This window comes from Notechis scutatus, chromosome 15 (assembly GCF_049901735.1).
Source record: "Notechis scutatus isolate UNSWTSFEM ecotype Mainland chromosome 15, rNotScu1.2, whole genome shotgun sequence".
Lineage (NCBI taxonomy): Eukaryota > Metazoa > Chordata > Lepidosauria > Squamata > Elapidae > Notechis > Notechis scutatus.
In genome coordinates, this window is record NC_142023.1 from 10,098,480 (window position 1) to 10,112,386 (window position 13,907).

At 45.9% G+C, this 13,907-nt stretch overlaps 1 protein-coding gene across 4 annotated transcripts in view; it reads left to right on the forward strand.

Moving 5' to 3' along the window:
- The first annotated feature begins 474 nt into the window (after nucleotides 1-474).
- Nucleotides 475-13,907, forward strand: part of MED27 (mediator complex subunit 27) — a 64,965-nt gene continuing 51,532 nt past the window's right edge. For 2 of the 4 annotated variants that reach the window (XR_015745425.1, XM_087944132.1), the window contains exons 1-2: nucleotides 544-784; nucleotides 2,995-3,139. Coding sequence is in view for 3 of the 4 variants with exons in the window: in XM_087944132.1 (XP_087800258.1) it covers nucleotides 579-784; nucleotides 2,995-3,139 (351 nt within the window). In the remaining variant the exon portion in view is untranslated. Of the gene's footprint in view, nucleotides 785-2,994; nucleotides 3,140-13,907 lie in introns of all 4 variants that reach the window. The other 2 variants (XM_026687295.2, XM_087944133.1) reach the window with 2 other exon arrangements.

The following is a 13,907-nucleotide window of genomic DNA, read 5'->3' on the forward strand; positions in this document are numbered from 1 at the left end:
AAAAAGAAGGGAAGATGAGAGTGGGAAAGAAAAAGACAGAAAGGAAAGAAGAAAAAGAAAGGGAAGGAAGGAGTGAGAGACAAAGAAAAGAGGGTAAGAAGAGATAGAGGAGAGGGAAAGAGAAAGAAAATTAACAGCAAATAATTAAAGACGTTAATTTAAATGCAGCTTCCTCAGAAGGAGCCTTATTGTCTGTCTGTTAAGTATTGGCCTTGATTAAGGAGGAAGCAACGGTGAAGGCCACTTGAAATCAGCTAGATCAAAGGAATCAATCCCGCCATAAATGAAAATAAAACATTTTTAAAAAAATTCAGCCGGAGAACTTCAATGTTTCCCAAAGGCGAGGAGGAGCTGTCCCTTTCAGCACCCGCGCACTACATTTCCCGGCGGCCTCCGCGGTTGGGAGAGATTGTCTATCACAGAGAGCCCCAAACTCCGGTCCCCGAGCTTTTGCTCCCAGGCTGCTTTGCGACGGGCGGCCTTTCCTGCAAGAGGCGGACTCCATTTCCCGGCGCTCCCCGCGGCCTGAGGAGGAGGAGGAGGAGGAGGTGGGGAAGGAGCCGTTTTTTCCCCGCAAGATGGCGGACGGGGTGCTGAGCGCCGGCGTGAACCTGGAGGCCTTCGCGCAGGCCATAGCCGCCATCCAGGCGCTGCGCTCCAGCGTGACGCGGGTCTTCGACTGCCTCAAGGACGGCCGGCGGCACAAGGAGGCCGTGGAGGGCCGCGAGAAGGGCTTCCTCGCCAGCTTCCAGGAGAGCCTCCACTCCGTCAGCCGGGACTTGGGGTGAGGGCGGGGCAAAGCAGCGAGGGCGGGGCGGGCGGGGGAGGAGGCCACGCCCCTTCTCCTTTCCTTTGGCGCCGAGGGGCGTGGCCAAGTAGGATAATCCGGGAAGGGGGCGGGGCTTGGCCTGCCTCACCTGCTTGCTTGCTTGCCAGGCGGGGTGGGACCCGCTGGCCCATCATCCCTGTCCATAGAGCTGGGGCTTCCATGCTGCACAGCAGGGCAGGGCATGAGGGTCTTTATTTCGGGGTGGGAGGAGAGCAGGCTGGTCTGCCCTTGGTAGCGCCTTCCCATCCAGTCCTCGAACTTACGGCCACGATGGAAACCCAGCCAAGACAGTTGGCAAAGTGAGCTTTGGGCCTCATTTTACGGCCATCTGGCTTCCCCTTTGACATGGCTTGTCAGGAGGTCGGAAAAGGGAGAGCGCTGTGGCCGTCGTAAATATGAACTTGTTGCCAAGTGCCTGAATTTGGATCGCCTTGACCACCGGGAAGCCGCAAAGGTCGTAACTCTGAAAACCAACCTCAAAACGGTCACTAAACGAGCTGTTGTACGTCAAGGACTATACACAGGGCAACTGCCAAGCGTCCATATTTTGATTGTGCCACCCCAAGGACGCTCCAATGGTCCCAAGGGTGAAAAACACACCGCTTTTTTTTAAAGTGCCATTGTAACTTCGAATGGTCACTAAAGGAACAGTTGTAAGTCGAGGACTGGCTGTCTTGTGGTTCCCGGTTATATCTGTACGTGTGGTGATTCAAAAAGACTCCAAAACAAAGACCAAGTAGAAACACCTTGGTTTGAAAGGAGCCAAGCAGAACACTCCAGAAGTAACCATAATGACCGGAAAAAATAACCATAAAATGAAATAACAATAAAATGAAACATTATGATAAGGAAATAAAGAAAGCGGAAACAGAGAAAATGCAACTAAAGTAGCCAGTGCAGATGCAGCAAATAAAAGAGAGAAAACAGCTTGGAGGTAACATTGAGCCAAAACAATAAAAATTAAGAGGTATGAATGGAAGGTTGGATAGATGGACGGATGGATCCATCTATCTTCTATCCATCAACTTAGAAGAGAAGAGAGAATAGAATAGAATTAGAATAGAAAGGGAATGGAATAGAATAGTAGAATAAGGAATAGAAGAGAACAGAACAGAACATAGAATAGAATAGAATAGAATAGAGAATAGAATAGAATTCTTTATTGGCCAAGTGTGATTGGACACCCAAGGAGTTTGTCTTTGGTGCAAATGCTCTCAGTGTACATAAAGAAAAAATAAAATACATTCATCAAGAATCATAGGATGCAACACTTAGTGATAGTCATAGGATACTAAATAAGCAATCAAATCATACTAGGAAACAGATAAAACAATATATATCGTAAAGATACAAGCAACACGGTTATAGTGATAATTGGGAAGAGATAGGTACTAGGAAGGATGAGAAGAATAATAGTAATACAGTCTTACTAAGTAGTTTGACAGTGTTGTGGGGGTTGTTTAGCAGAGTGATGGTGTTTGGGGAAAAACTCCTTGTCTCTAGTTCTGGCGTGCAGGGCTCTATAGCGTTGTATTGAGGGAAGGAGTTGAAACAGTTTATCTCCAGGATGTGAGGGGTCTGTAGATATTTTCACAGCCCTCTTGTTGACTCGTGCAGCCTACAGGTCCTCCATGGAAGGCAGGTGGGTAGCCATTGTTTTTTCTGCAGTCCTAATTACCCATTGAAGTCTGTGTCTGTCTTGTTGGGTTGCAGAATTCCAACCAGACAGTTATAGAGGTGCAGATGACAGACTCAATTATATCCATCAACTAATTTGTAGTAACCATGTAGCTAGAGGTGGATGGATCGATGGATGACCAGCTTCCAATAAACAAAGTCAATGGGGAAGCTGGATTCGTTTAATGACCACATGATTCACTTCACACTGAACAACTGTGGCAAAAATGATGGGAAAATTGGACACGACCCATTGAACTATTGCTCTGCTTATGGTAGCAATGGAAATTCCATTCCCCATTGTAGTAAGTCAAGGGACAGCTGTGGTTTGGTCTTTCTGTTTTATTTTTCGCCCCACCTTTTTCACCTTGAGAGTAAGAAAGTGCAGACCGGAGATTTACTGTTGAGTTACACCCCCAGGTGAATTCATGGAAACGGGGTGTAAAATATGCTTTGTAATGCTTCTTTTTCTCGTGATTTGATTTTAGGGAGTTGGAACGCTTGAGTAACCTGGTGGGCAAACCATCCGAAAACCATCCCCTCCATAACAGCGGTCTCTTGAGTCTCGACCCCGTCCAAGACAAAACACCCCTTTATAGTCAACTGCTCCAGGCCTATAAATGGTCAAATAAGGTAAATCATCCGTGGCTTTATCCATAAGGTGTTAATGTTAATTGTCACTGACATTCAGCAAACGGAAAGATATTTTGCCATCAGCGTTACTACAGGGAAGAGAAAGGAAAGGTCCTTTGAGAACCACGTGTGCCTGTTCTACTTTTCTTTAATGACCTGTTGGCTGTGTGTATGTACAGTACAGGCGTCCTGACTTACGAACGTTCTCTCGGAGTTCAGAGTTACACCGGGGCTGAAAATGGCGGGGTTATCACCAGTCCTCAGCGTTCTGATCGTCCCAGCTCCTCTGTGCTCATGTCATCGTCATCTGGGCGCTTGGCAATGTGCCCTATGATCTTGTGATCACCGTTTGTGCCCCGTTTCCTGCCGGCTTCCCCAGTGACTGTCATTGGGGAAGCCGTGGGGAATGTTGCAAGTTTCTGGGAATAAGTCTGCCCCACTTGTGGACCCTCCTCCAGACCCTTGATGGATATGCTGTGCAGCTTACTCACGCCCCTCCACGTATACAACCCAACCCAGGCCACAGACTCCTGTACACCCCCCCCAAACTCTCACGCACCCCCTCGCACCCTCCCCAGTCTCTGCTGTACCCCAACCTGCAAAGCTACACCCCCTCCCCGATCCATACCCTCCCACCCCCTCCCTGACCCGCCCCACATCTCTCATGCGCCGCTCACACCTTTCCTTTCTGCAGTTGCTGGTTGTGATGAGATTATTTGCTGGGTGGGTGTAGGATGGGATTAATTGGGAATTGCCAGGGGGGTTTTAATCCTCCCTCCCTCCCTTCTCAATCGTGAAAGGGTTGGGACAGCGAAACGGCCAAGCTCAGAGTTACTGCATATAAACAGGGAACGAGCCACCCTCAGTAGCATTGATGACGTTACCTAGATGGGTCATGAAACGTCCCAGCTACCAAGCTCAGCACCAAGGACTGTTGTAAACCGCCTTCTTGTGGACAGGGAACCAAAGTCGAAAGACGGCTTATCTGAAACAGCGAGTCCCTTTGAAACCTAACCTTGGCCGGGAGACTTAACCGTGGTTTCCTTTATTTGAAATGAGCCTGACTTTGGGATCCGGCTGAAGGCTTCAGAACTTCCTCGGCAGAGCATCCCTCCCTCTCCGCCGTTCTCCGAAAACCCTGAGATTTAAACGTTATCCTCCTGGTCGGCTTTTGGCTGGGTTCACAATGCAGTGACATGATGCAGCACTTTTTGAGTTGCGTCGCTTGGCGGTAGCTTCCACAGCTGTTTTAAATAAGAGCATCTGGAATAATTGAGCAGCCTCTTCCACACACACACACACACATTCGTTTGGCTTTGTAGTCCATGATCGCTACCTTGCGAAGTGCTCTCTGTACTTAATTTTTAATTTTCAAATCCTTGGCGGCCGGCTTCTTGTATTTTTGATGAGCTGAGGCAAGGCATTTTCGGCGCCTCCAGACTGTTAACGATTGTATTTTTAAACACACGGCTGAGATCAGATTGTGGGGAGGGGGAGCCTAGAAGGGCCACAGGGAAAGGGGGCGATTCTCTAAAGGTTTAATAATTTGCCCCAGGAGTCCTCAGCTTTTTGATATTTTGCATTGCTCCCCCCAGAGAAGAAAAACCTCAAAGGGACAGACAAGGGATTGCAATCCCCAAGCAAAAATCCTGGTTTCTGTTTGCTGAATTTGTGATAGGCGAGGAATTGGGATTGGCAGGAAAAAAAACATCCTTTTTTCTCCCCCCAATATTTTTTTTTTTTTTTTTGGTTTTTACTATACAAAGAAAGAGCAATCTCTCTATAAACCGTCTGTTGTCTGGTTACGGTTAGTTTGAGCAATAGTCATCATTATCATCATAAGGTTCATTAGTAGCGATCATATAAGAACAATGTTTTCTGCACATAATATTAATACTTAATGGTTAATATTAAATCATATTGATAATAAAACATATAATAAATGCTCATGGTAAAATTAATCCTTCGCTTATAGTTATAAATAACAGAAACTTCTGTTTCTGTTATTTAACCGTAGATAAAACGGATCCCATGTTTCAAAAATATTCCGTATCTTCTTTCTCTTTAATTCCAAGTGTTAATCTATCCATTCCTGTACATTCTGGTTGTTGTTGTTGTTTCACTATCATCTGTGGGGATCTCCACACCTTTCCAATGTTGTAGGGATTTGCAGGGAAAAAAATGTTCATGCAACAACAACGTTGGGGAAGATCTCATTCATAAGAGACCTGGGGGCAGCTCGCTGGCCCTCTGAAATTTACTTCTGCCTTGCAGTGTTCAGTTAGTCCTTGACTAAAGTCAGGGGTCACCAACCTTTTGGACCTCAGGGACCACCAAACTCATAATTTTAAATGCCGCGGACCAGAGACTGGGAAAATCCCCCAAAAAGTCTGCAGGAAAATCCCCCACCCCGTTTTCCTACCAATCGATCATTCTTTATTTGGGATCGCAGGATACCGTCTCCAGCTCCGTTCTCAGGGGGAGAGAGAGAGACTTTTGGCTTCATGCAAGGAAAGCAGCAGAAGCAGCAGAAGTCTTTCTTTCTCTCCCCCAAACTCCGCCAGACGGTCACGATGCTGGAAAAAAAAAGGTGACTTAATAACTGGTCCTTGGACCCCACCACAATTGCAGCATCCTCCCGGTTCAAGTATGTGACTTACAACCAGTCCTCATTCTTAGGGCCACTGCAGAGCATCCTCGTGGGACACGTGAAGGATCCCATGATCCAAACGGAGACGCCTGTCAACTGGTTCATACTTAACGGCCGTTGCTGTCTACCGAAGTCACGCGATCCCCTTTTGCGACCTGCCGATAAGCGAAGTCAACGGGGAAACCAGTTTCAACTTAACAACCCTGTCACTAACTTAACAACCGGAACAAGAAAGGTTGTAAAAAAAAGCCTCACTTCACGACAGATATTTTGGGCTCAGTTGCGGTCGTAAGTGGAGGATCGCCTGAAATGCTGCCTTCCGCTCCCCACCACTTTAAAAAAAAAAAAAAGACTTTAAGCCAACTAAAGTTTCTTTCCTCCTCCCCCGAATTTTAAGATGTAAAAGGACGCGGATTCTTTTTGAATTCAGAAGAGGCTGTTTCTAAATGCCAGCCTCGGAGAAGCAAGGATCTCTCCCAACTTATAATTTAAGCCATAAATTAGCATTGTGGGCAACGCATGGATTTTAAACCTGCCAATGTGCCTGAGATTTATATTTTCCCCGAAGCAACATATCCTATTATTTGGATTTCTCTGAAAGGCTTGGTAGACTCATAATAACAGATTTGGAGACTCTAAAGGTTGGATTTTATTTTATTTTATTTTATTTTTTTAAAAAAATTCTGTGTCAGGTTTCCAAGTAATGAAATCTCCTTTTCTGACTCTCTTCCCGGGGTGAAGTCAGGGCTGATGGAGCTGAGCAGAGGCCCTTCAGGATTGGCATTCTGTTTATGAGGGGCCCTTGATGCTCTGTGAGTTTGCTTGTTTTCTTGCAGGCATTTCATGACCCAGCTAGATAACATCATCAGTGCTAGAAGGGAGTGGGGTTTGTGAAGAGGAGGAGGAGGAAAAGGAGGAGGATTGTGGGGTCTTTGCGGCTCTCTGAGCTTTCTTGCTTTCTTGCAGACGTTTCATTACCAAGCTACATAGCATCATCAGTGCTAGTAAGGAGTGTGGTTTGTTTGTCAGATTGTATTCTGGTGTCTTTCCCTGTCTGGGTGGGTGGAGAGCAATCTTAGAGATTCTTTGGCCATTTCCTGAGTGGGGTATTTCTTACTTGCTTGTTGGTCTGAAGTTAACCTTGGAGTCTTTTTCTTCCTTTTTGGGCTGGTTGATTCTCTCTTTTGCACAATCTGTAGATGATGTTCCTATCTATGTGTCCGTCGATGGCTGCTTTGTCAGAGTGCCAGGCGTCTAGAAATTCCCTGGCATTTTTGGGAACTCGGCCTGCTCTAAGATGCTCCCATTTTCCCAATGGAAACTAGGGTTAAATCTGTCTCTTTATGTTGTGAATCTATATGTAATTCTGTGTATCCCCACGCAAGAATCCCTCTCTCTCTCTCTTTCTCTCCCTCTCTCTCTTCCCCCCTCCCTGGGAGCCTTGCGGTATCTACCCGTTTCCCCCAAAATAGATCCATCATCCCACCGACTTCAAATTGGTTGTGACTGGCAGACGGAACAAGTTGTCCTCCTCCTCGGCTGCTAAATGAGCAAGAGAATTGACCGAACAGTTTCCCAGTCAGCAAATTTTTCATTTTTTATTTTACAATTCCTGAGTGACTTTGCACAAAAGAAGGAAGGTGGTTTTGTGTCAGCTTTAGTGAGGAGGCCCGGTGGCGAATGGGGCTTACCTGGGGACACCAAACAGTCAGGTTTATCCCTGAAGTCCTTGAGGGTTGTTCCTTCCTTGCAGCCCAAAGCAGAAAAGAGGTTGTCTGGTCTGGTGGAAAGAAGGCCTAAGGGTGACTCTATGACAGCTGTGTGCCTAAGGCTGGAGTAGAATGCTCACTCTCCCTGATATCGGCCCAAAGTCTTTTGCAAGATGGGCCAAAATGTTCAGCAACAGGTCCGCCAAATGTTGGAAGTGTAATCAAACTCCAGGTACTCATTGTCGTATGTGGTGGACGTGTACGAGAGCAAGAAAATACTGGAGGAAAATACATACACGGTTGGAAAAGATGATTAAGTAACACATAGACTTGAAACCAGAAATATTTTTTGTTGGGCGTAACGCCAGAAGGATATGACAAAGGGGCTGTATATTTAATTTTGCATGTATTGACAGCTGCAAGGATTGTATTTGCACAACATTGGAAAAAAACGAGAACATCCCATCAGATGAGGATGTAATTTGGAAAATACTATGTGCAGAGATTGATAGATTGACATTAAAAATAAAGGATAAAGAAGACACAGAATATTACTTAACATGGAATAGATTTTAAGAGGTAGAAATTAGGTGGAGAAAGATTATTGTTATGTAAGAATTAAATAGAGAGTAAGGGTTGGAGGTGTGATCTGTTCCTTCTATTGTCCACTATAAGCTCCTTGGTCTTATTGGTGTTGAGGACCAAGTTATCGTCTCCACACTACGAAAGCAACCGGTCCACCTCATCTCGGTAGGCAGACTCACCCCACCCCTGGAGATGAGTCCCACCACCGTTGTATCATCTGCAAATTTAGCAATAGTATTACTAGCGTGAGTGGAAATGCAGTAACTGGGTTTTATTGGAGAAATGTCTGCATAGCTGGTGGGTTTTTAAAAAAAATAATGATGGGGATCCAGCCCACCCGTTTGAGTCATTTAATACGGCACTGGCGACTTGATGAATTTTCAAAACACATTTGGAAGTTCATTTCTGCTTTTGGGGGGATTTTTGAGATCCGCTTTCCCTGTTTTCCTGAAAGAAGAAAAAAAAAAAGTTTGCTCTGCGTGATTCTGGTAGAGAAGGAAATCCTGCTTCTTTGAACGTTCACACATGTCGGCATATGGCGGCTTGAAACTACAACATAAACAGCGAAACACCGCATCGTTTCAACAGCAGCATGTTTATATGCAAATATTTACATTCCGTGTCAGTTAATTGTGTTTGTTTGAGGCTTTTGAGTAAGTGACAGCCATCTCTACCTGAGCGAATTTAAGTTCCTTCTTGCAGCAGGTGTGATTTCCACAAAGCATGGGAGATTTGTGTGTGTGTGTGTGTGTGAGAGAGAGAGAGAGAGAGAGAGAGAGAGAGATTTCTTTAGGGTGAAGTTTCTGGCCAGGCTGACCTTGGATGGTGGGAATTGTAGTCCCAACAATAGAGGTTGACAAGTGCTGACAGTCGTGATGAATATCATAGGGTCCAAAATCAAACACACGGACATGTTACATCAGGGTTTCTCAATCTTATCTTTAACTTCCTTTAAAGGTAGCAATCTTATCTTTAACTTAACTTTCAGGTGATCCATTCCCAGAATTCCCCAGCCAGCAGGGTTGATGGGAGAGTTCTGGGAATCGAAGTGTCCCGTGGCCCCCACTTTAAGGGACCCAATGCTGAGAAACACCCAAATTGGAGATTCTCAAGAACCTTTTAGTCCTTTCTAACTCAATTTTCTCTTAGATTGACCCGTTTCCCAGGCTGCTTCATTCTCCAGTTTTGTGCCGCTCACGTTTCATATTGGACAGTCCAACCCTTTTGCCAGAAAAGAAAACACTTGACAATTCTCCAAACGGGGGGAGGAAATGTTACAAGGATGAGCAGGGTATATGGTAGCTTGTGAATCCTTGCAGGGTCATTCTCACAATCGGATTCCCAGAGAAATCCACCAGGTTTGAAATTCATTTTCTTTTCTTTGGGGGAGGTGGGAGGGGGGTTGTGGCTTTTATTTACCACTGTCACAAACATTTCCTTAATTGGCAGCAGAAGCTGGCTCCAAACAGGTAGTTTTTTTATGAAAGGGAGAAACCAACTGGGCCGTGGATAGTTTAAAAACTCAAGCAAGGATGGCCATTCACCAACTGTGTCAAGCTATTTAGGCACAATAGTTGGCGTTTAACGACAATCACAGCCACCACAAAACTCTCTCCTTCCCCTCTGCGCCAGTTTGGACACTAATGGCACCCTACTGTTCCTCGCCGAAATTGGGCTTACGGGAGACCATTGTTCTCAGCGGCCACCGGCTGGGCGAGTGGATTTGCTTTTGCGAATCATCATCTGTGCCCAACCTCGAACAAAAAGCCTTTGGCCTCTTGCGCCTCCACAAAAGGACATCGGTCACCCCATTTTGGCTTCTGCCCAGCTTGCTTCAGCTTTAATTTGAGGCGCTTTCTCCAGGGTCCCCTCCAGATTTCAGTAATTCAGCACATTCGACAAGGCCAGCGACCTGCAGGGGTGTTGGACTCTTTTAAATCGTGGCAATTTCATCCCGTCGATAATCATGCCATGTCCAGCATGGAGAAACACAAACAAACAAAAAAAGGCACACATTGGCCAGCGCAAGGCTTTGCAGAAAGATACCGTGACATGCCAGGGCGCTGCTGCCCAGCTGTGGAAGAGAAAAGGGTGTTTTTTTTTCAAAAGTCGTAAAACTTTTTAAGACGTTGGACTGATGGATTTTACCTCCGGCAGATAGGCCCGTTTTCAAAATTGTGATGATTTGGGATTGATCTTTTCTTTTTCTTTTTTGGAGAGAGACAGAGAGAGAGAAACACCTGCATTTTAGGGAGGAAGGAAAAATGCATCCTGGGCTCAAGTTTGGTAAACCTCGTCTGTTCGCTTTTCCCAGGCCTTTCATCCCCCCCTCTGCCAGCGTAAGCAGGCATAAGCGATTGAATTACCATGTGTTCGACTATTTCAGTGATCCCTTTTCAAGGGGAAGCTTGGATTTCCTTGAGCTGGCTGCTGCTTCCCTTCACAAACAAACCCCCTTCGTCCAAAAATACATATTCATGGCTTAAAGTTTTGGCTTTGAGGAGTCTTTAAAAAAAAAGAAGAAGAAAAAGATTCTGAAATTAGCATCTTCCTTCCCGGTTCCACCAAGCTTCGACTTGGCGCTCAGGTGTTCTCAAAAGTTTTGAGAAAAAGGGGAATTAGCACATTTGAACGGAAGACGCAGGGGTGGGATTCTACTGGTTTGGACTGGGTCGGGCAAACCGGATGTTAAAGTTACATCTGCTTCGCCGAATCAGTGTGTCAACTGACCGGCCGGCCCCACTCCTCCAGGAGTCTCCATGTGGCCCATTTTCAATTTAAGTAAGTGCAGGGTCTGCGTGTGGGGGGAAAAACAGGCCAATTGGGGGCAGGGGGAAGCCAGATTCACTTAGCAACCGTGTTACTAACTTAGCTGCGGTGATTCACTTAACGACTGGGGCAAGAAAAGCCGTAGAATGGGGCAAAACTCACTTAACAAATTTCCCACTGGGCAGTGGAAATTTGGGGCCCTATTGCGGTGGTACGTTGAGGGCTACCTGCGTCTTATAGGAAGGGTATCCGAGGCTTAAAGAGAAAAGACCGTTCTTTTCAAAGTGAGAAAGGCTCCTCTTATTGATTCATTAATGCCCCGGCTTGCAACCTCAGCAAGAATGAGATCAAAGACGAGCAGATAGCATACGGAGTTAGACTTGATCCTTCCTGATCACCTGGTTGCTTTCTGCTTCGAGGGTTTTATAGCTAAAATGGCAGGTGTGCAGGCCGTCCTTGCCTTCATGGCCACTGTTTCTCTTGCTAACCATCCCAAATTGCGACCATAATTGCTAGACTCAATCAAGGTTGCAACTGAGAGGATTATCTGGATATAAGATTCCTTCCTTTTCCTGTTTTCCGGCGCACCTGGCAGCTTATTTTTCAGTCCCCTAATTCCATTGGAAAGTGGACCTTGTTCCTCCATAAAATAGTAGACTTTTTTTTATATGGAAAGGGTGACATTAAGAGGGATTTTTGCTTTCCTTCTTTGGTTGGCCTTTTCCTGCATGAAATAAACTGCAGTTGCTTTTTGCAAAACGTTCCCCCCCGCCCCACAAAAAAAATTTCATTTTCTTTGCCTTGATAGCCAAGTTCCTGCTCTTTCTCCTGCTGTAAATGCCATTTTTTAAAAAAAATCCAGGTTTTTCGTTCGAAACGCCTGCCTTATTCTGCGCACTTTCCAAAATGGATTGTTTATTTAAAGTAACCAAAAGCTGTTGCCATATTAAGATCTCAAAGCTGGCTGGCTTGTTTGCTTTACAGTGGCACCTCGTTCCGTTCAATTTCAGAAGCCGAATGTGAAGCCTTGTTGCGGCCCAGCAGACGCGACGGGGTGGCAGTGGATTCTGGTTATGGGTTTGACGGATTGAAGCGTTAACAGATTTTCCTTGATTTTCCTTGAGTTACGACCACGTTGTGACTGAAATTTCCATGGCTAAGCAAGGCAGTCATTCAATGAGTCAGGCCCAATTTTATGACAAGGTTTGCAACGTTCACTGAGCGAATCACTGCGCGTGTCAAGTCAGTCAGCAAATCCAGATTCCCCTGGTGACTAGCTCCCCCCCTAAAAATATAATACTTTTATTTTTGATCCTGCCTTTATTATTTTTATAAACCACTCAAGGTGGCGAATATATCTTCCACACATTCTTCTTCTTAATTTCCCCACTGCAACAACCCTGTGAGGTAGGTAGGGCTGAGAGAGGATGACTGGCTCAAAGTCACCTAGCTGGCTTTCGTGCCTTTCATGGAACTAGAACTCACCGTCTCCTAGTGATGGGTTCGAAGTCATTCAACTGGTTTTCATGCCTAAGGTGGAACTAGAAATCGCCATCTCCTGGTGACGGGTTCAAAGTCACCCAGCTTTCATGACTAAGGTGGGGCTAGAACTCAGCGTTTCCTGGTCTCTAGGCAGGTGGCCTTCTCCACTAGTCAGCATTGGCTCTGCATTTTGGATTTCAATTTTTTTCCCTCCCAATTAAACAGTTTTTAATTGCTGGAGCTAGGACAAAAAAATGAAATTGAATTCCATCTCCTTTATGTTCAAATGTAATTAGAATTAAGTGCGGCATTATTCCACACTGCACATGCCTTTAATTAATACTCTTTGCCTTCTGCTAACTTACAAATTGCAGCTTGGTAACCATTTGAGGGGGGGGTAGGGTCTGGGGGCCAGGCCCAAGGCTCTTTGGTGTAGGAGGGGCGAGGGATGGGCGGGTTTTGCAGTTTCGAGTGACACACCTCTGCTGCAGAACCTCTGCTGACTCACCTGAATCTCCGGCTGCAGCTGGAATGAATGAACGAATGGAGAAAAAGGCCATCCTAAAATGCATCTTTGGCTTCAGGATGGCGATGGTCACGTGACCTTCTTAGGAAAGTGTTGCCTGGCGACTGACTTTTTGCAAAGTTTAACAGGCTAGCAGAACCTGAAGGGATTTTGGAGGTCTTCTAGTCCAACCCGCTGCTTGGCATTCCAGACAAACAGTCATCCAACCTCTTCTTGAAAGCCTCCAGTGATGGAGCCCCCACAACCTCTGGAGGGAAAGCTGCTCCCCTGGTTAATTGTTCTCCACGTCGGGAAATTCCTCCTTAATTCCAGATTCCAACTCAACCTCTTTTAGACCCTAGAATCGTAGGGCTGGAAGGGACCCCGGAGCTCTTCAGGTCCAAGGCAGGAGACCTGATAGCACCCCAGATGGATGGTTGTCCATCCTCTTCTTGAAAACCTCTAGCGACGGGGCACCCGTAATTCTGGGAGGCAAGCTGTCCCATGGATTAATCAATGTCACTAGCAAGAATTTTCTACATTGCCTTCTTTCATTAGAACATAGAATCCTAGGGTGGAAAGGGACTTTGGAGGTCTTCTAGTCCAACCTCCTGCTCAAGGAGCCTTTTACCACTCCAGTCAAATGGTTGTCCAGTCTATTTCTGAGAACCTCCAGGGATGGAGCAGCCACCATTCCAGGGGGCAAGCTATTCCATGGATTGATTGATTGTTCTCAGGCAATTTCTCCCAACTTCTAGGTTGGATCTTGGTTTTACAAACTTCTACCCATTACCTCTTGTCCTGCCCAGGCAGGGGGTTGGACTAGAAGACCCCCAAAGCCCCTTCCAACTTGCTTATTCTGCATTCAATAGAAGACACACACATACACACACACCCTTTCCATTATTCTTATTATTCGCCTTTTAGGAGATGATTAGCTTGGTTCGGGTTTGACATTCTTCCCAATCCTCCAAGTTGGATCTTGACGCTACTTGTGAACCTGGGAATCCAAGCAACAGATGGAGCTGTTAGGAATTAAAAGAATTCAAAGCAGGCTCCCTCAGCTTC